This window comes from Arvicanthis niloticus, chromosome 10, assembly GCF_011762505.2.
Source record: "Arvicanthis niloticus isolate mArvNil1 chromosome 10, mArvNil1.pat.X, whole genome shotgun sequence".
NCBI lineage: Eukaryota > Metazoa > Chordata > Mammalia > Rodentia > Muridae > Arvicanthis > Arvicanthis niloticus.
Genome location: NC_047667.1, coordinates 40,850,836 through 40,872,387, shown reverse-complemented (window position 1 = coordinate 40,872,387; position 21,552 = coordinate 40,850,836). Strand labels below are relative to the sequence as shown.

The window sequence follows — 21,552 nt, the reverse complement described above, 5'->3', positions numbered from 1 at the left end:
TCCAGTTCTCCTGGGCTTTAGGCCCAGGGTTTTCTATCCTTCACCTTTGCCAACTATTTTGTGTTTGGTTTGTTTTGTTTGATGGTAATTTGGAAGGTGTTGTACAAGGCCATCCAGCCTTCACTTTCTACTCTCCTCTTCTTGGTGGAGACTAAGATGAAGTCCCTACTTACAGGGAGAGTTATTTCTTGAACTCTTGGTAGACAGTGGACACTAGGAGGATGGGATGCAATTTCTCTTGTGCAAAGCAATCCTGCAGTCCCTACAACTGTATCTGTCAATAGACCACAGTAAATATACAAAATCAAGTGAATCTTTAAAACCCTTGGTTCATTTTGTATTATCCTTATTGACCCATGCTTGAGTCTTCATTATTTCTTCTTTCTCTCACGCACATGTTTTAACAATATGGGAAAGAAGCTTGAACCTAGAATACCCAAGAATTAGAACATGGATGTGGATGACAAACATTCTCTTTTGCTTCTTGCCTGCCCTCCCCTGCTTCCCATCATCCAGGCCAAACCTATCCCCTACCATTTTCTTGCTCTCTTTGGGTTTACTGCACACAGATCAAGACTTTAAAATATATTGTTACCAGGCATATAACTTTTAATTCCACCACTCTAGAGGCAGGTGGATCTCTGGAAGTTTGTGGCCAACATGGTCTATGTGGTGAGTTCTAGGCTACATTGTGAAACCCTGCCACAATCAAATACATATTTATGTGTAGCAGAATATTTTCCCCAAAATATTTACCATGAACTTGGTAGTTTAGGGAGAGCTAATGTGGGAGGAATAAGGAGAGGAAGAGGAGAGGAAGAGGAGGAGCTAGGAAGAAGCAGAGATAAAGGAGCCATGGAAGACCACAAATGTGGAGAGGAAGAGGAGGAGCTAGGAAGAAGCAGAGATGAAGAAGCCATGGAAGACCACAAATGTATCGAGAGCAGTCCTGGGTAACAACTTATATCATAAGGTTAGATATTGGGACACACCTCTAATTGTGTGGGCATCTAGTTAATTGAGCATTACCAAACATATAAAGCCTTTAGATAATCTTTAAGTATTAAAGTCTCATTTCTACCAGATACCGAATGGATAATGGGATGGTCTGGGCTCAGCCCGGTCTTGTGGAGACAGTGTGGTAGATTGGCAGAGCCATCTCCCACGCTGGCATCTCATGGGTGCCAGGGCTGGTGTTCTGGCCCGCCTTAGCCAGCAGCTTGAGCAGCAGCTTGAGCAGCAGCTTGAGCAGCAGCAGCAGCAGCAGTGAGAACACCCCACTGCTCATGGCCTCAGGCCTTGCCAAGTCAGGAAGATGGTGGCCTGGTACTACAAGACAGATCTGGTGCTGCTTTAAATATTAACTGTAATATTTGTGCATATACAGTTTCATTGTACTTAAATTCTAAGAAAAAAAATCAAAGCATTCCATGGCTTTCCAAATACAAAGTCCCAAAATCCACATTAATCTAAACAAAAACATGGTCAGGCCTATCATTGCAATATCCCACTCCTGGTACCAACTTCTGTCTTAGTTAGGGTTTTACTTCTGTGAACAGACATCATGACCAAGACAGCTCTTATAAGGACAACATTTAATTGGGGCTGGCTTACAGGTTCAGAGGTTCAATCTATTATCATCAAGGCAGGAGCATGGTAGCTTCCAGGCAGGCATGGTGCAGGAGGAGCTGAGAGTTTTATATCCTTATCTGAAGGCCACTAGGAGAAGGCCAGCTCTCATGTGATTAGGAGAAGGGTCTCATTGCCCACCCCCACAGTGACACACTTCCTCCAACAAGGACACACCTCCTAATAGTGCTACTCCCTGGGTCAAGCATATTCAGACCACCACACACACATATCTAGAGGGGTTTAGAGAGTCACTATTATCCATTTTTTACAGCTGCATGATATTCCTCTAAAGGTATCGAGTTTTCGTATAAGAAGTCTGTTTAAAATGTCCACTCCTTTATTACCAACAGTCCTACTGATGTTTGGTGGCAAGCATATACACGAGAACTTCTGGAATTACTAGGTCCACTTAGCAAATGAGGGGATGGAGTCTCAGAAAGATTCCTGGAAGTTCTCAGTAACACACAGAAAGCAAGCAGCCAGAATCAGGTTGGCCACATAGAATAGAGTTGAGAAAAAGTAGAGGGCGGGGCTTAGGGGGCAATCAGAATAATGAGGAGACTTTCATCCAGCACAGTCTTATCTTGAAAAGAACTCCCATCTGCTGGCATTAATGAGCTCGTTGTATGGGTGCTTAATGTGCCTTGGTCTGTACTGACCTGGAAACCCTGCTTTGGTCCTGATGAAGAGTCGTGTGGCCCTTTAATCTGCAGGGCTGAGGTCTGCACTGCACAGCAACCCTTTCTGGGCTTCATAAGCAGTCCACTCCCAGGGTACTGCCTCCCTCCCTCAGACCAGAAGAGAAGCTGCCATACTTCCCTGGCAGGTGCCCCTCCCCCGAGTAGGTTGACCCAGAGTCAAAGCCTCCCTCGTTTCTCTCCCGCTTTGCCCTGTTACACCCACACCCAACCAATACACAGGCTAATCAGGGTGAGGCCACCCACAGAGCCATTTAACTGCCCAGGAGTGAGTGCAAGACCATGCCCAGGGCGCATGCAACAGGAAGGGAAAACAAGACCACAGCTGCACTGTGATGTCAGGGCTGAGGCAGATGGGCATTCAAATAAAAATTAGAATTACCAGGCAAATATGCCCTAGGCAGACCAGCTGTTGCTGCACAGTGGCTGACAGACTTCCTGCAGAGTCTATACAGGCCTCCTAAGAAAGTCCCTGAGGCTCAGTCAGAAGCCTCGCTTTTTCCCTAGGCCACTGATAAGTGCATGTAAGCTAGATCTTCCGATGGAATTTGCTACAGGAGTGGTTCTCAACCTTCCTAAAGCAGCAACCCCTTTTATATAGTTCCTCATGTTGTGGCGACCCCCAACCGTAAAATTATTTTGTTTGTTTGTTAAAGGGTCACAACTCACAGGTTGAAGAACCACTGTGCTAAAGGTTCAAAGTGAGATGAGAGGGAAAAGTGCAGGGGGCAGTTTGAAAGGTGGCAAGTGAGGGATCTCATTTTGGTGCAGGAAAGGCTGTCCCGGGTTACTTATCATCATCATGAGAACTACGATGGGAATCACGGGACCTACCAGGATCCTGGGTAACAAGACTGCCAGCCAAGAGGTATCAGCTTTGACTCACGCCCTCCAAGACTTGGGACTCCAGGTTAAGAAAGCCACAGTAGCTGAAGAGTCCTGTAAGAGCTTAGTCCCCTCACACAGGAGGTGCTCTAGAGAGGCCTGGGGCTTTTCCTCAGAAAGGCAAAGCATAGGCAGAGCCTGGGCTGGGAGCCAGGGTACCACAGAGGCAGACAGAGTCTGCCACCCCAGATGCTACTTATCAGCAAACTCAGTTAACCCTTCCGAGCCAGGGAATCATCACACCTGCTGCGGTGAAGATTAAAAGGAGATGCAAATCACAGCATCCCTACAAGAGGAACTGAACTCGGCCCTCTCCCCCCCCCCACCCCACCCCCCACCCCTTCTCATTGACCTCTCTATGGAATTTACAGGAAGTGCTACTTCTGATCTATTTCTTTCTTCTCTGGACGGGTGGCAGATGTATATGAAATTTCTTCTACAGCTTTAGAGAACATCTCCAGACTCTTCCAAACCACCCCCAACTTATGCTCACAAGCAAGCACCTAAAGGTCCTTGGCTTTGCCCAGCTGCCTATAGGGTAGGCTGTTATGCCCTATAAATGGGAGGGATAGCAATTTAATGGTCTGAGGTCCCTTCAAAGTGGCCAGGCTTCTCTGGCTTCTGTCCAGCCTGGAATGCTTTGTTCTGGCCCTGGACACTGTAGAGAACAGGGGCAGGTGCCAGGGAGACAAAAAGGCCCTCAGGGACAGGCAGCTGTCAAGGTGCTGAGTGTGGGTGGGGCGGGAGGGGAGCAATCCCAGAACTTTAGATGAAGTGAGCCGGGAGCTACCAAAAACAGCACACTGGGCTCACCTCAAGAAGCTAATGACCCAGACAGCGGGCACTGAACGTGCTGTGGTGCTTCTCCTGTTTCCTTTATTTTAGAATCCGGGCTTCCAGCTCCCACTCAAAAGAGGGATTAGCCCAAGCCAGAGAGCAAGTGGCCAACAGCTGCTCCCTCAACAAAGCGAGCCTGTCTCTGTCGCTGCAGATGCTGTCCCTCTGTGTGAGAACCGCTTCCTCCCGCCAGAGCCAAGTCCCTCTGCAGAGCTGCCTGCAGAAAACGTCACTTAGCAGCGTGAGGAACAAGGGTCCGATGGCTCTTCTGTACCCGCCCCCCCCCCCCCACTCACACACACACACACTCCCCTACTCTTTCAGGTTGCTTTAGCTCAGCCATGGCAGCCCCTGCGTCAGGTATGCAAAGCTATTTGCTCCTGATTGTTTCAGGGTTGGGTCCTCCCTGAGCCTGCCCCTCTCTCTCTTTCACCCCGGGGCCAAGGCCACAGAGAAAGCAAATGTGCTGCTGAGTAATCGCCCATAGTTACCTCCCCAGGGACCACTCCCCCACCTCACAGTAAGAGTTTCCCATGATCCACATGGACCAGGATGTGAACGTGATTGATACACAAGCTCCCGGAAGCCTAGCTGGAGAAACCCACATCCCAGCCCCTCACCCCACTTCCCTGCCATCTCCTGGGAGACTCTGCCAATCATCTTCATTCCTTGAGGAGCTGCTGGGTTTCAATGATCCTTGAACACCAGCTACAACTGGCCTAACAATACCCTCACTGGGAAAACCCCAACACGTTCATTTTTAGAACATGCGATTGAAATCATTTCCCTTCGCCTCCCAGCAAGCCTACACATCCATCCATCGCTATTGTGAGTTGGAAGCGACTCCATTCCCATTCATTCCTGAGCAGTTCACACCGGGTGGGTGCTCAGAGTATGAACATCCACCTGTGCTTCCCCAGAGCCTACAAGTCAAAAGTATAGCGCTAACCTACATTAGGTAAGAGCATGCTGTCAGTGCCTGATCAGATCTGATGCAAGGAGGTTGTTTTTTTTGTTTTTTTTAACTCTGCCAACTCAAACACCCAGTTAATCTGTTTGCATTTGGGGTGGTGATTTGAGGAACTAAATGACAAGTAGCTAGTCCTAGCATATCTAACTTGCATTTAACACAGCACCCTCTTAGGTGAGAAGCCTTGCTTACAAGCTAACAGAGGTCTTGTTTTTCTGCAAGCATAGCTTACATTCACCCACCTCAGCTGACTAACTGCCAACTGATCCCATGTAATGTTAAGGGACTAAATATTAAGATTGCTTCCACACCAGAACCAGGATCTCCAATACTTAGAGCTACAATTTTTTAAGCACCTCCCCCAATACCCAGTCCAGTTCCAGGTGGTTTCAATAAATTACCCATAATCCTTGTGGCTGCCAGAAAATGTACTGGGCCCCTTTTGCTAATAAGCAAAGCGAGGCCAGGAGAGTCCCCTTCTCCAGGGTCCTAGGCTCCTGCTTCTGTCGATCAGAGTCCTCTGTGCTCTCCCACCAGTGACTTCTGGGAAGACCCAGCTCCTATTCATGCCCACGATGCTAGTATTAGTGCCTGTGGGATGGAGATAGCACTGAGGTATACACTCTGGGGATGTGTCTTCCCACAGCAGCTGAGGGGGATGGAGCCACATGTCCTCAGTCTGGGGATGGGGCTGCAGCTCAGCAACCCTAAAAAGAATGTTGTACCCTTGATGTGCTGTGGAGGACAGACTGAAGGACCAGGGAGACAGTACAAAGGGCAGGACACACACAAACTTGGTGACTGCATCTGTACTCATTGCCAGGGAACAGCCTGGCCAACCTAACCCCAGGCAGGCTTTGTGGTCTATCTTTCAACCATGGTTGTTTTCTATCAGGAGACCAGAGTTCTGAGTGAGCAAAGGTCAGAAAAGTGTCCCCCATCTCTACTCTAGTCAGTGTACACTTGTTGTTCCCATCCCATGAACAGCTTAGTTCTAGCACTCCAAGTTCCTTCCAGTACCAGCTCCACCCACATCATCCCATGAGAACCTCCTGTCCACGGCACAGTAGACATTGGGATGTTGACTCTGGATTTAGAGTGCCAGGATTCTAAACCCCACTTCTGCCAGCCTCGCCCTGTGTGACCTTGGGGATATCATATAACCCATCTGTGCTTCCACTTCCTCTTGTGTTCTTGGTGATAACAGCATCTACCTTATAATGGGCTGATACCTAACCCCTAGTACCTCAGAAGTTGGAGGCAGGATTTTAAAGAGGATGACACTGAGTTATGGAAGAAGGACAAATCTGTCCATTAGGACAACTGTCCTTAGGAGAAGGAAAGAGACTCTAGGAGTCCCTTGGCTCTTCTGAGGACTTTCCACATCACAAGCATTGGCACCTACCAAATAAGCATAAGTGGTTCCATATTTCAGGCAAGAAAAATAGAATCCAGTGCTTGGAAATCAAAAACCATTCAGAGGGTGCTGTACAGAGTCAGCATTGAGTCTCTGGTCTGTCTAGATCTGAATCCCCTGTGTTTTCCCATCAGCTATCTCTGCAGAGAGCCAGGTGCTCATGTGGCTGGTATTAGTGCCTTAAGGAGCACTAGGGACATGACTTGTGAAGTTCAGGGGTGTACTTGCTCCCCTCAGCAGCAAGCAAAGAGCCATCACCAAGTTTGGGGGAGATACCCCAGTGGAAACCAGCCCAGAAGGGCCTTGATCTCGAAGGTTTAGCTCCAGAGTCATGAGTCAATAAAGTTCTTGGTCACACGCACGTAGAACTGGTTTTCTCCTCCCACCTTTATATGGGTTCTGGGGGTCCTGGAGATAGCACTTGGGCTGCCAGGCTTGCAGAGCAAACACCTTTACGTCCTGTGCTGTCTCACTGGACACGGTTCTCTTTCATAGTCATGCAAGAAGCAAACGGGTCACAAAAGGAGGGGTGTGCTGGCTGGTTCTGACAATCCTAGCAAACTAATGGGCTGTCTCATAGGACTGTCACAGGGATGCAGCTAGATGAAGAATCTCAGCCGCTCAGCTAAGCTTCTGACTCCCAACTGTTTTCTTTTATTTCTTCCTGCTCATACGTGTACAGCTGCCCCCGTTCACCTGGCAGGTGCCAATGCTTGTAAACCAAGGAAAGTCATTGTAAGAGCCAAGGAAGTTCACCGAGGTCCCAAGTTTTAGAGCTCTTGCCTCCACCCCTAAATTATACGTCTCAGCTGTACACGGTGCCTCCCCAAAGCCTTGTGGGTTCAACATTCTTTCAGTAAATATTTAGGGAGCAGAGCAAGGAATGAGGAGGAAACAGTCTCTTCCCTCAGGAGTTTAGTGTAACAAAGAAGACAAGGCATACTGATTTTTTTTAATAGCATTGGCTTTCTGTGGTTTTCTTTTATTATTATTTATGTCTGTCACATCGTGGGTACATCTGCCACGATGGGCGTTTGGAAGCCAAAGGACAACTTTGTGGAAGTGGTTTCCTCCTTCCACCTTTACGTGGGTTCTGGTGGATCTGGGGATAGAACCTGGGCCTCCAGGCTTGCACAGCAGCCACCTTTATCTCCTACGCCCTCTCACTGGTTGTGGTTCATCTTTCATAGTCATGCAAGAAGCAAGTCAGTTACAGAAGGAGAAACGTTTCAGAGAAAACTCCATTTGACGCATACTGTATTTGTGCTCCTGGGTGCAGCAGCACTCGGATACAAAAGCCAGTTCCACACCAAGTAACCATCAAGGGAAGGAGTGGAAAGCCAGGCAGAGGGTTCCGTTACCCCATCCAAAGAGCAGAAGACCACGGGAAGGGGAGTTTGTGCAGCTTTATAGAGGAAGTTGTTGGTAACCAGAGGCCCTTGCACACCCCATCCCTGGAAGGAAGAAAAGGAAGAGGAGAAAGAGAAGACTGTGCCTGACTCTTGCCTCACCCCCAGAGGGAGCAGGTTCCACGGTCCGTTGGAGAGCTTGGCATATACCTGATGCCTGAAGCCCAGAGATGGGAGTCTGATTTCAACCCAGAAAAACCAGTGATATGTTAGGCTGATTAAGGAGCCTGGCTGCCAAACAAAGCACATTTTCTGCTCTATCAGGTCTCAGTATCCCCAGTGGACCAGTTGTGAGCATCCTAAGTGAAGGTCAGCACAGGGTCCTCCTGTGACCCATGGGAATGCATATTCCAGGGGCCACCAAACCACAGGGCATAGTCCAGGGAAAAGCAGGCACAGCCAGAATGGAGGTCACTCTCATTGAGGGTGTTGCAAGGAGTGTCTCCTGAGACACGGGGTCACCAGTAAACTAGAAGGGTGTACCAGAGTCCACCACAGTTTAAAGCTCACAGCCCAGGCTAGATAGCATCCACACCAGGCATGATCACTGGGTCCTTTGCCTCTCTTTCTGCCCCCCCCCCACTCTCTCCTAACAATAGGAGATGGCCTCTGTTGGCAACAAAAGCAGCAGCAGAAAAGCAAAGGTGGAAAAAGAGAAAGTCACCACATGCATTCTCCTGGGAGGGCTGTAGCCTGCAGTCCTGCTGGCCATCATTCCTGGTCTGCAAAATTGGGATTTGAGGGGTATCATTTGCATAATAACCCCTTCTTCATCTAACCCAAAGGTTTTTACCTTTGAAGAAAAATCAGCTTTCCACTAAAGCCAGACCTTCTCGGGTCTGATTTTGATTTAATTCCAATTTATTTGGATTATAAAGTTTCAATGTACCTCCATCTTTTCACCCCACCTGAAGGATAAGCCTTTGGCAGCAGAGTCAGTGGCTCACTCTCCTTCTGTCCCCTCAGCAGGACCTGAGCACCAGGCACAAAGATTTGATGACTAACACAGCACCTTTCAGGGATATGCCATTGCACAAAGCAATCGGCAACTATAAGCAATATGAACCCACTGCGTTTCAGATGGCCCCAGATGAACAAACTTCCAAACCGTCGCCAGCCTTTTCTCTCCCAGCATTTTCAAGCCGTAGGTGGCACAAATAAAAACACCACCTGGCATTTGTATGGCACTTCACAAAGCCACTCTCCTCACCAACCCCTACGCTCAGCCCCAGACCATTCTCAATCAACCCGTGTCTATCCACACCCCTACTCTTCCTGGTGGCCAGCCCCGTGCCAGACACCGCAGGGCCGGGCCACATGCTCCCCCCCTGGGGAGTCCACGTGTTGTGTGAAGAGTTTCCTCATAGAGAGTCAGACAGCCAGAAATGTGGGCAGAGAGCGAAGTGCAGCTTGTTCAGGTTTTGTTTATTATGTTCTCACAGCCTGTGTACAGTAAAGGTGAATGTATTTCACTTTACATGGTAATGAAAGAACTCAGTGAGGACTCGGTCGGCCAAGCGGTTTATATGGCAGATGAGCTGCTCTAACTCTGTTGTGCTCCGTGAGTGACCAGCTAAGGCTACTGTGGTCAGGGCACATGTGGGGCCTACTTGCCTTTTCCTAACCTGGCAGAGGGGAAGGAGCAGAGGGGTTAAGTTCAAGAAATGGATAGTTTATTGAGAGGACCCCGAACCCCAAATCTGGCGAGGCCCATAGTCCCATCCATTGTGTCTCACATCATTGTGTCGCATCCTGGAGAGTCCTTGAGAAGACACAGGGACAGGGAGCCATCTCTTCTCTTGGCTTCTCCCTCCTTGTCTCATGCCAAGTGACACGGTGGCACAGACGCTCACCGCCAGGAGTATTGGTATCACCTCTCTTGTTCTAACTGGAAGGGGATGGATCTCAGGAAAGCTGACACTTGGCAGACTGAAGGCAAGGGTAGAAAAACACAGTTCCTTTGCAGGGTCAACGAGTTCTGAGGTTTTTGCTAGAAGACCATCCTGCCTATGAATGTGTACCCCTTCATCTTTCCCTCTGAGACACGGAGAAGCAACTGCCATCCTGGCAGCTGGGGGGCTCTCCTGCCTTGCCCCTTCCTCATCAGGCTTCCCCCACCTTGCCCATCCTCCTCCAGTTCTCATGCCTTCCCCCTCCCAGCAGAAAGAGCTTCTCTATTGTCCAGGGCATGTGGACCTGTCCAGGACAAACACCTGGGCAGAGCATTCGCCTGTTCACAGCTTTGGTTTCTCAGAGCAGCAAGTTCTGGGGAAAGCACCAGAAAATAGAGCCAGCTTGCAGCTTCCTCGCTGCCTATCCAACATGGGGCCAAAGAAAATAGTGAGGGCTTGAAGCAAGGATCCATGTTGCACTGTAGTCTTGGAAAAGCCTCCCAGATTTGATCTCTGTGGAGGAAGGGGCACCCTTCACAGAGAAATTTGGAAGCTGATGTATCACGATCGTCACTACCGAGACACTCTTCACTCCTTAGCTATGGTCCAGCCACCCTACTGTGTGACCTTGGGTACAGAGGCACAGCCTGACACACAAAAGGCCAAACACGAGAGTATATGAAGACAAACGGAGATAGAGTTCATGATGCAGGCCTGGAGGAAGCGCTGTGGTAAAGGCTGAGGAAGCATGGCAAAAGTTCTCAGTCAAGTGCCCTTGATGTTCCCTGACCTTGGCGTACCTACTGCCAACTACGGTAGCCTGAACCCAAACATGACCTCAAAGGAGCCAGTCAGACCGAGAGTCAGCTGCAGAGCGGGCAGGGCATTCTGGTTATTGTGCTTTTGGCATCCAGGTGGGCTGTCGGGCCCTGTTTTACTCAGTTCGGTTCCTCTTCGTTGCTTAGGCTGCTGTTTCCTGTCCACATCTGCACATTGGAACCAGTAGTGAGACATTAAAAACTACTGCCACCTGGCTTCCTCTGAGCCCCTCAAATTTAGCTACTTTGTGGTAGAAACTGAACAGTTAAGTTTTGTTGTTGTTGTTGTTGTTTGTTTGTTTGTGCTCCCCTGGTAAGCCTAGTGAGCATCGAGGTTGAGAACCACTGTCTTGGGCCGTCTTCGTCCAATGCCTGCAGGTCATTATGTATCCAGGAGCTTCTTTCTTTTGTTCAATATTGCTTTAAGGGTTCCTTGCCTAGGTCTATAGAATCGGCACCTCCTCCAGGTGTGGAAGCTGGGAATTAGCATTTGTGAGGGGCTTTCAAGGTGATTCCTATTCTTCATGTTCATGCTTAATAACAAATACTACTTTAGGGTATCACTCCCCTTTCAACCTGGAAAGCTCAAATTGTCAGTGACTGAGATCTAGTTAGTCCACAAGAGCAACAGCAAACCACACACCAGACCCAAAGCAAGTCAACACTCCGGTGGGACCAGGGATGGAAAGCCATAGCCCTGTGTCCTGCTGCCTGGGCTGGCCTGAGTCCGGGTACAGTGGTCAGCACACTCGCATGACTGAAGCAAAGGAAGACATCAAGTGGAAATGGTGGCATCTATGATGACGACCTGGTGAGGCAGATGAGGCTCATAGAGGAAGAGATGAGGGGAGGGGACTGGGAGATGTGGAAGCTCAGAGATGAGGTATGCTTGGATATTGCTCTAGATGTTGTAAACATTTCTCTGTTTCCTCACAGACCAAAATCTGGGCTAGCATGACCAAAGTGCCTAAGAGGAGAGGTATCAGGGCTAGAAGCTCTATGCCTTCTATGAGAAGCAGGGGAAATAGGGTATGTGAAAGCTACTCACATGGAAAGATCATGTCTGCGGTGTACTGCCCAAGACTCACAACTCACAACCAAAGACAAACAGATACACACACACATACATACACACACTAGATGCTCCATGGAGGACCATAAATAGAGCTATCTGCTCCTCGACACAGACACAAACTCACACGACTTTGTCTAACTATAAAACTCAAGATACTCAAACTTGGTCCTTCATACCGCCTATGTGGGAAGGAGTCACCAGGGTGCATGACATTACCATCTGCAGCCTTCGTCCCACCAATGGCTGGCAAGAACTCTAGGCCCCAAATGAGGGTGCCACACCATGCACATGGAGCCATTTTGCATTGAGATAGTGCCAGTGGTGAGAAGGCCCTTCTAGGACAACTCCATTACTGCAGGTCCAGTGTATATGCATCTCACATTGGACAGTAGCATTGGCAGCAGATGCACATTTCATATGTAAACAATGTTGAAAATACCCTGTGAGAGAATTTAATCATTACATTAATTCTGGCAGCTTTAGCTAAGAATATTTTTATATCAGGGTGGGGAAATCTATGTGCTCTAACTAGGAACATCATTTGAAGCTTCAGAGTTCTTCATTAAATGTGACTGCCACAGGTCCCTTCAGTGTGAGGCCTAGAAAGTAGATGTTCTCTCTCTTTGAGGTTCACACCCAGACACTAACTAACACCCATTCACAGATGACTGTACTACTAGGAGGGCAGTTGGCACTAACATGGTAGGACTCAAGGACCTTCTTGGCCTCTGGCGACAACCAAGGAAGGAACTGATTCTCCAAGACCAGAATACAAACCCTAGGATACTTCAGAAGGGCTAGCATCCCACAAAAGGAGAGCGTCAGCCCAGCCTTCCACCATCTGCTTCCTAGGGCAGCCTGGCCACAGACTATTTCATCCACTCAAGCTGGAAGTTTATGGCTCTTCAATGAGTCCAAGCTGACTGGTTGTGAATTATCACAGCAGCGCCTTCACCACATTCTCAGTTCACCCAGAGACCAGCAGCTTCTAGGTTCATCTTCCATCTTCCACTCTCTATGCTGAAGATTCTTCTTCCCGTCCCTGCAGCGGATGGCAGGGTCAGCTTTCTCCTGGGTAACTTCAGAGATTCCGTGATGTCCATGCCTCCTCCAAGAAAGAGTATTCTGGTGCATTTCCAGGGTACCACTCAAGCATTGCAGGAGAGTTTCTGCAGCTTGGTATTCACAGTGATCTTCCCAGGTCAGTTCCAAAGGCTAGAGACCAAGAAGGCAGCTATTTCTCAACAGCCAAAAGTGGACCCTTTCTAAGAAAGTATGTCCAGAAAGCAAGCTGCAATGAGAGTTTCAGGCTAGGTTCCCAGGCTCCCCCATCATAGTTACATGGCCTGCATGGAAGGAGGAGGTGGAGAGACAGGGAAAGCATCAGGCACTAGAAAAGCTGTCATGCTATGGGAATTTACCTCCCTTTGCCAAGCCGTCTTTCATCCTAAGAGATCAGTGCTATGTGATGCCATGGGAAGGTGAGGACATGGAATACATTAGGCAACAGACAGGTTGTACGGAGCCTCATTGCACAAAAGTCTTCTGATGCTACATTCCCTGGTCACTCGGCTTCTAGAAAAGTTCTTAATAGAATTGAAGAAGATTCACAAACTCTATCTTTCAAAAGGACAGCTCTGCTCAGAAGCCATGGGAGAAAATTCTCAAGACCCTTTCTGAAATTGCAAGTGTAAGGGAGTTCAGTGAATTCCTTAGACGGAGAAGGGACCGCTGACTCCCTATTGGTCCTGTGGAAATGGAAGACACAGCCAACTGGAGACTGAAATGTCTAGCTACTCCTCCCTTGGGTAAAGGACAAGGCGAAGACCGGGAATCCTACTAAAGAGGGTGTGGTGTGGGGGTGATGGGAACTGCATTTGCGTTATTTACAAATTAGCCCGGCACAGTGAATCTGCCTTCTCAGTAGAGATGACCGAAGGCATTATGAAGGACCAGTTATTGGCCCACCCAGAGAAGGGTGATAGCAGCGGTGCTGCCTCTAATCAAAACACAGATCTGGGTAGAAGGAAGAGAGTCCCGGCTCCATCAGCTGGGTCATACTTTGGAAAAGCCCTTCATCATTCCCTTGTCACCCCCAGCCTTCCACCCCAAACCCCAGCGCCTCTGGACATCTATGACATTTCACGTTAGAATATTGTCTTGGCAGCAAGGGGAAAGGAAAGCCAGTGACTTCCAAGAGTCCCCATCTGAGCTCTAGCTGAGCCTCCTCTGGCTTTGGGACAGCAGATCTAAGTACATTTTGGACCTCAGGAACCTAGGATAAGAGTCTTTCTCCATGAGACTGTGGACTTTTCCCTGAGCTTGATCAAAACAAGTCAGGGATGGCTCTTGCATGTTCTTCCTCGTGGCCTCTCGGGTCTGGAAATCAATATTCACCTGGAGATACAAACAGAGAGCAAGGTCACAGGCCCTCAGAGTCCAAAGCACCTACTGGGCAGTGAGCCCATCAACAGCAGCACCTTACTCTTTAGGTTCATGAATGCTTCTCAAACTGCTTTCATGGGCTTTATTCCTTGGGATTCCAGAAGAAATGTTGTGGAGGCTGAAGTCCATATAGTTTCATGTTGTAAATAAGGTGAGTGAAGAAACTAGAGACTAGCTGGGGTTGGCGGCACACACCTTAATCCCAGCACTCAAGAGGCAGAGGCAGTTGAGTCTCTGTAAATTCAAGGCCAGTCTGGTCTACATGGTGAGTTTCAGGAAGGCAGAGTTATGTAAAGAGACCATGTCTCAAGAAAGAGGAGGAGGAGGAGGAAGAAGAGGAGGAGGAGGAAAAGAAGGAGAAGAAAAGGAAGAGAAAAGGGAAAAGAAGGGGAAGGGAAGAGGGGAGGGGAAAGGGGAAGGGAAGAAGGGAAGGAGGGAAAGAGGGATAAGAAAAGAGGGAGAGAAGAGAGACAGAAAAGGAGAAAGAGAGAGAGGGAGGTAGGAAGACAGGGAGAGAGAGAGAGAGAGAGAGAGAGAGAGAGAGAGAGAGAGAGAGAGACTACAAAGCTTGTCTAAAAAAGGAGGGGTAGGTAAGAGAACCGTGGCAAAAATCCTCAAATCAATGAACCCTAATGAATATTGATACCAGACTAATGTGAGTCTCGAACCAGTTGTTAATGAGGGGCCTAAACGTTCTCTCTCATTCTCTCTTAACTACCCAAGCCAACAGATGCCCCTGGTAAGCGTACGTCCTATCTCTATATGTCACTATTAGGGGCTAATAGCATTCTGCCTAACTGGTAAAGACCTTACACCCAAGTCAGAGCTGCCTAATACAGAGAGCAAACTGTTCAATTAAACCCTCCCAAGGGACATGCTGTATTAAAATTCAGAAGAGCTATACATAATTCTAATCCAGCAATGAAAGCGACTATAAATATTCATTAATGAGCAACGCAAAGCTCAGGAGGTGCTTTGTCTCTAACACTTAGGGTAGCCTAGAAAAGCGAGTGACATTATCTTCTCTGATATTGGGGAAAAGGAAGGCTCACAGTGGTTGAACAAATTGAGGATGGTCCCACGTCGTGACAGAACTGAGGCTGCAAACAAAATCCTTTAAAGGAGGGCACTTATTCCGTTAAGCTCTGCTGTCCTTAAAAGCTGTTTATCGCATGTTTGTTCATTTGTTTAGTGGTGTGGTATGGTGTGTGTGTGTGTGTGTGTGTGTGTGTGTGTGTGTGTGTGTAGGTCAGAGGACGATTTTCAGGAGTCAGATCTCTCCTTGCACCATGTGGGTCCTGGAGATCAAACTCAGGTCATCAGGCTTGGCAGCAGGTTCCTTTACCCAGTGAGTCATCTCAGAGGCCCCAGTGCTGCTTCAACGGGAAAATAGACATGCACTCCATGGCACTTACTCTTGCAAAATCACTGGGGCAAAAACACATCCTGGGTAACACGTGTCAGGCAGACAGCAAAAACATTAATATAGGGCCTTTTGCGCAAACTCTGGGCTTCCACTCCTTAAGAGCTATCCCTTTCTCATCAGGATCCAACTCATCAGAGTTAGGAGGCCCATTGGAATAGGAGGAAATCAATCCCAGGACATGGTTCAACCCCACCCTGCAAGACCTCCGGAGACAGCTGCCATGACACTCACCTCCCGTGGAGCCTGCACATCAACAAACTCCTCAAAGATCCTGTGGGCCTTGGTGACTAGCTTTGCAGTCGACCTGGTCTTCTTGAACTCCTCACAGGCCAGCCAGAACTCCAGGTTCTCCTCGCTGAACTCTGTCTTCAGGAAGGCACGGAAGGCTGCCACCCCATCTATGGATGCAGAAAAAGTTGGGAGAAAAGATAGATAAGAAGAAACTTAAGACCAAAGAATGCAGACGAAGGAGACACATATCAGTTTGCCAGCATCTTCGCTAGCCAAGCCTGTTGCTCCTCCACACCCCCTGACACACAGCTACCCCGGGAGCAAGCCAGGCTTCTTGTCCATAGGCCAGCATGCAGTATCAGGGAGAAATGTTTAAGCCCCATAGTGACAGCATCGGTCGGTTGTGATTAAACCCTGAGTTTACTGTCCTTCCACTAACGTGAGTTGGCTGAACCCCGAGTCTGCTGGTAAGCCAAAGTAACAGGCAGTATACATTCTATACCCTAAGCTGAGTCCACACCAGAGAAAAATCTCGGGTCATTGTAAGACAAACTGAATGGGAATATGAACGGCTCAGGGACAACCCTTTACCACTATCAGAGAAATATCCAACAGAAATCCAGTCTGTACTACATTCTGCTGCATGGATAGTGTTCTTCATCTCTTTTAGAAAACCTTTGAAGACATGTATTTGGCATTTTAGTCTATTCATTTTTTACTTTGAAAATTGCCTACCAAATTGGATTTTCTTAAAACGTTTTTAAAATTACATCTATTTGTGTGTGCCTGTGTGTCTCTGTATGTCTCTGTCTCTATCTCTGTGCGTGTGTATGTGTGTGTGTGTGTGTGTGTGTGTGTAGATTAAAGAACAATTTTCAGGAATATGAAAGGCAAAGGACTTGTGGTCAGCCTTGGTGGCAAACACTTTTTACCCACTGAGCCATTTTCCTGGCCCGAAATGAACACACACACATACACCACCACCACGTGGGTGTGGCCCTGAAGACAACTTTCAGGCTATCAAGCTTTGTAACAGTTGTACTTACTTGCTAAATCATCTCACTGGCCCAGGTTGTATGCTTTAATTAAGCTTGATTATACCTTTTCTGCCAATGTATCTAATGGCTAACCCAGTCTTTCCTCTTATTAATCAATGTCACATGCACTGACAAGCAGTGTTTCCAGTCAGCACATGTAAGGCGAGTCACCACATTGGGTCAGGAGGAAATACCAGCTATTTATAGCCTAGATTTCCAGTAGTTGCTTTTATTTTAAAAAGTTTTCAATCAATTGTCTTAACTCTAGAAGCCGTCCCTTCTGCTGGAGTAACAGTGACACCCTTCTGAAAGGGTTCTCAAAATGAAGAACACCCTAGAATAAGGTGCCAACCTGGTTAAGAAATGTCTCAATGACTGTTTTTATTTCTTTTGTAGAATTCATGTAAGAACAAAATATTACCGTTTTTGGGTACTGGGCATTGAACCCAAATGCTCTGGTATACCGTGCAAGTGCTTTGTCACTGAGATATGTCTCCATCTCTCCCCCTTGGTAGTTTGTTGTTGGCCTGATATGAATCCATAGCCTAAGCACCACAGGCAAAGCTGAAGCCTGTAGGCCAATAGTCTGAAATCCACATCAGATGGAGTAAGTAACTCTCAGGCCTGAACCCTGAGGCTCATTGTCACCCGGATTCCCAACTTGCAGTGTTTTTACTGTTCCCTCCCTGCCAGAGGCATCCTGCAGATGATCTCGTTGGGACCCTCCCACATTCTCTGGCCTCAAAGTTCCCCACAGAGACATTTCTACACACCCTGGAAAAACCTCAGATTTGCTTACAAGCATGCATGCCAGGACACAGTCACCGCTTACAGATGATCCTCTGCAGTGGACGCTACAAGCACACATTAGATGGGTCAACAAGAGAGGACTCTGAGCAGCAAGACACTGCAGCAGACACTGGCTTGTATGATACATTGTTATACAATATGTAGTCACCCTCCTGTATATCCCAGACCTTCTTGCTCCTTTCTAACTACACCTTATGAGCAACCTTTCCAGGTCCCTCTCTCCCACCTTCCCTCCCTATTCTCCACAGCCCCTAGCTGCCACTCTAAATCTCAACAAGATCTACTCTTAGGTGCTACAGATAGATGAAGTCATGTGGTACTTGTCTCATCTTCACACACTTTCCACTACACCCCGGGAGAGGGTTGGAAAAGCATGAACGGCCCTCATACTGTGCATTTACCTAGACCATCGAGTGGTTCTCAGCCTTCCTAACCCTGCCACCCTTTAATACCAGCCCTCATGTCGTGGTGACCTCTAGTCATAACATTATTTTTGTTACTACTTCATTGTTGGGTGCCATCTGTTGTGGTGAATTAGTTAAACCACTTTGGCTACTGGCGAGTCACACGCACACACCCCCACCCAAGAACTCTCTGGATCCATGAATGAAAGACACACACATGAGCTGAATTTTGATATGTCTTGACTTGCTCAATAGCTGGGCATTTCTAAAACTCCCCTCTGGCATTCTTGACTTAACACCTCCTAAATCTATATTTTATCTTTGTTTTTCCTAACTCCTTCAGGGTGGCCCTCTATCTTTGCTGCCCACGTTGCTTCTGGGCAGCCTTTCCAGGGGCCGCTTTCCCTCTTGTACCTATATTTCAGCCATCACTCCCTCCTGTTCTTTCCCAGCGTGGTCCGTCCTATCTCTTCTCATGGTGGACCCTCTCTTCCTCCTTCCTTCCCCCAGAAACCTAAAAGTCCCGCCCCTTTCATCCTGCCCAGCCATTGGTCATTGGCTCTTTATTGATCAATCACAAACCAATTAGAGACAGAGACCTTTGGCATTTGGACACGCAGACTTCCTATTTGGGGAGCTGAATTAAGGCAAAGCATTAGCACCAATTCCCAACACAACAACTATAATCTTGTTACTGTTATGAAGTGTAAGTAAATAGCCATCTTCTGGTGGTCTTAGGCAACCCCTGTAAAGGGGTCAGTTTACCTCTAAGGGGTCATGATCCACAGGTTGAGAACCACTGGTCTAGAAGCCCTAAGAAGTGACTCAGAGAAGCTCTAGCTATTTTTAACCTAGAGGAAACTAAATTCCTTGAATGGGAGAGTTCAAGTTCACTGTTTTGTTTCCCTCTGAACAGAAACAGATGCTTGAGAATACATTAAATGGAGTCGCAGATAAAGAATATTACATTTCTGCTTCCCTCTACAGTATCAGTAAGCAGCTCTTTACAGAAAGCCTACATGGCCCCAGCTCTCTAGGGCACAGACCTTATCTCTCTTCACCTAGATCCCAGCTTTGGTGGGTCTTCGTGGGGATTAGAAGCGCTTACACCTACACCGTCCTCCCTCATGTGGCTCTCCTTCTCTCCAGCTTACAGAGAAGGTTATGGAAGCTGAGAACGAACTTGCCTGGCCTCATAGCTGACAATGCACTTCATTAGAGATTAAGGGTTGTTAACTGGAATAACAGCTCCATTTTATTGATTCGTGCATTCACCCTGTTAGGTGGCCTGGCCATTCCAACAGGTGCAGAGAGCAGACCCAACACATTCCTCTTTGCATCCTGAATGTGGATGCAGTGTGATCAGCCACCTCACACCTCTGACACTGTGACTTCCCTGCATCGCTAGGCTACGCCCTCCAACCGTAAGCCAAAGACCCTTCCTTAAGTCGCTTTTGCTAGATACTTTGTCACAGCCATAAAAAAAAAACTAACCAATATGCTAGCAAAAGGTAGGCGGGGCCAAGAAAGAAGAAAACACGATTAGGGTGATTAGGATGTGGTGGGTAAGTCAGACGACAGGGAAGGTCAAGATGCTCTGAAGAAACCCTGAATTCCCTGAACTAAGACTGGAATTAAAGATCTGCAGGGAGAAGAAGCTCCTCAGCTGCTGGGGAAGTAAGGGAGAAGGAAGCAATAAGAAAGAAGAAAGGGGGTGATGGAGAAGATGATTCCAGGGAGAGAGCCACATGTACAGAGGTGAGAACTTTAAAACATTCGTTAGCGTAATGTGAAACGCTTTAGAAAGATCAGTAGTTAATAAGATCAAACCCGCTGGGCCTCATTTTCAGACAGGCATACACAGAGACACCAGTGAAAGAGCCAGAGAGATGGAGGGGGGTGCATAGCCCTGCAAAAGGCCAGGACAGAGAACTCTGCATGAAGGAGGAAGTGCCCACTGTGTGCCAGCCTCCTAGAGGTCAGGCTGGACTGAGAGTGCGCCAGGCCTTGGGATGCCCCAACTATTGGTCTGAATAGTGTCGGAGGTGTTGAGCGGCCCTGGCTGCGCCTCACCTCGGTAGGTACAGGAGAACAGAGAAGAGGAAGTGGGAAGAAAGTGTCCATTCAGGTGTCTCTCAAAAGAGATTTGAAAAATATTTTTTTAAAGGAAATGGATCATAGACAGTATAGCTAAGGGGAAGCCTTCGATCAGAGACCTTTCTGTTCACTTTCAGGATACTTTCGGTACATTTAAATATTGATGTTTTAGAAAAGACTTGTTGAGTGAAAGAAGTTAAAGAAAGGCTTGACAGGAAGGTAGAAAGGCAGCAAGGTGGCCTGAGCACACAGTTCCGATGTGGAGAAAGAAGGACTGTGGGACAGTGCAGGGGAGCCTCGAGTTTACGGTGGGGAGGGGAAGGAGTTCTATCCAGTGGTGGTTGTGGGAGGTGATGGGTTAATTTTTATTCATTTAGGAGTTGGGCCACGGAACTCTATTTACTGTGTCTCAGGCTTTTTGTTCAAGATTTTACAAAACCCCAGATGAATCAATTTTCACAATTTTGCTCATCAGTAATAGATAGCACCCCACATTTTCCACAGGAAGATACCAAGGGGCTGGTGGTTTGCCTCAGTGGATACAGTACTAGTCTTGTGTGCATGAAACCTGGGTTCCGCTCTCCAGCAGCACAGAAAACTGGATGTTATGGTATGAGTCTGTAATTCCATAATCCCAGCACAGGAGAGATGAAGGCAGGACAGTCAGAAGGTCCTTTTCAGCTACATAGTGAGTTGGAGACCAGCCTGATGAGATGAGAAGAAGAGAAAGGAAAAAAGAAGGAGGGGTGGAGAGAAAGGGAAGGGAGAGAGCAGGGAGAGCAGAGAGAGCTTGCCTTCCTTAAGGATGAAGTAAACAAAATGGTGATAAAGACAGAATCAGTTCGGGAGGGTATGGGGGAACCTATTTGAGGTTCATCCAATTGGACAGCCTAGACCCTTATTCATTTGGGGTGAGGTTGCTGGGAACGAGGCCACTCTCAAGAACTAGGTTCTGAGCTACAGCACAAAGAAGTCATGCGAAATCTCCACCTCGCTTTCCAGCCAGTCTAGTGTAATAAGCGCGAAGGAATCGTATAAAGTAATGGATCGTGTCATAAGTGCCCTGTGTGCTATAGGGGAGATGCCTGGGAGAGAAGCAAAGAGTCAGAGCATCCAGCTAACTTGGGGGAAATGAACCTAAGGGCAGCAGGGAACAGAAAGCAGTCGTGATAGCTTAGACTTTAATTCCTGGAGAGAGTTTCCATGCCCAAAGAAGGGAACAGAAACTTCTAGTGGGGATGTAGCCATCCTTCAAAGAGCCCTTGACCCCAGAGAGCAGCAATTTGGGAACTAGAAGTTAGAGTGAAGAAAGGCAGAAGAACAGGAGTTTTAAATCAATGCTGAAGTCAGAGCACACGCCTTGGAACGCTCTCAGCAAGCACTTACTGAGCACCGACTTCAGCCACACCAAGTGCTTTCTGAACCTCATGGTAGATCCATAGCACAGATCTTAATGGTTTTACCATTTG

At 47.8% G+C, this 21,552-nt stretch overlaps 1 protein-coding gene and 1 long non-coding RNA gene across 10 annotated transcripts in view; one reads left to right on the top strand and one right to left on the bottom strand.

The window, feature by feature from the left end:
• Positions 1–9,252: 9,252 nt before the first annotated feature.
• Positions 9,253–21,552, bottom strand: part of Rgs8 (regulator of G protein signaling 8) — a 40,853-nt gene continuing 28,553 nt past the window's right edge. For all 9 annotated transcript variants that reach the window (XM_034513201.1, XM_076941350.1, XM_076941353.1 and 6 more), the window contains 2 exons: positions 15,736–15,902; positions 9,253–14,030 (listed from right to left, as the gene is read on the bottom strand). In XM_034513201.1, the coding sequence (XP_034369092.1) occupies positions 13,848–14,030; positions 15,736–15,902 (350 nt within the window). In that variant the 3' untranslated portion in view covers positions 9,253–13,847. The remainder of the gene's footprint in view (positions 14,031–15,735; positions 15,903–21,552) is intronic.
• LOC143443693 (uncharacterized) lies at positions 14,038–16,504 on the top strand. Its single transcript, XR_013112875.1, has 2 exons — positions 14,038–14,229; positions 15,625–16,504. It is a non-coding gene; the product is annotated as an uncharacterized LOC143443693 (long non-coding RNA).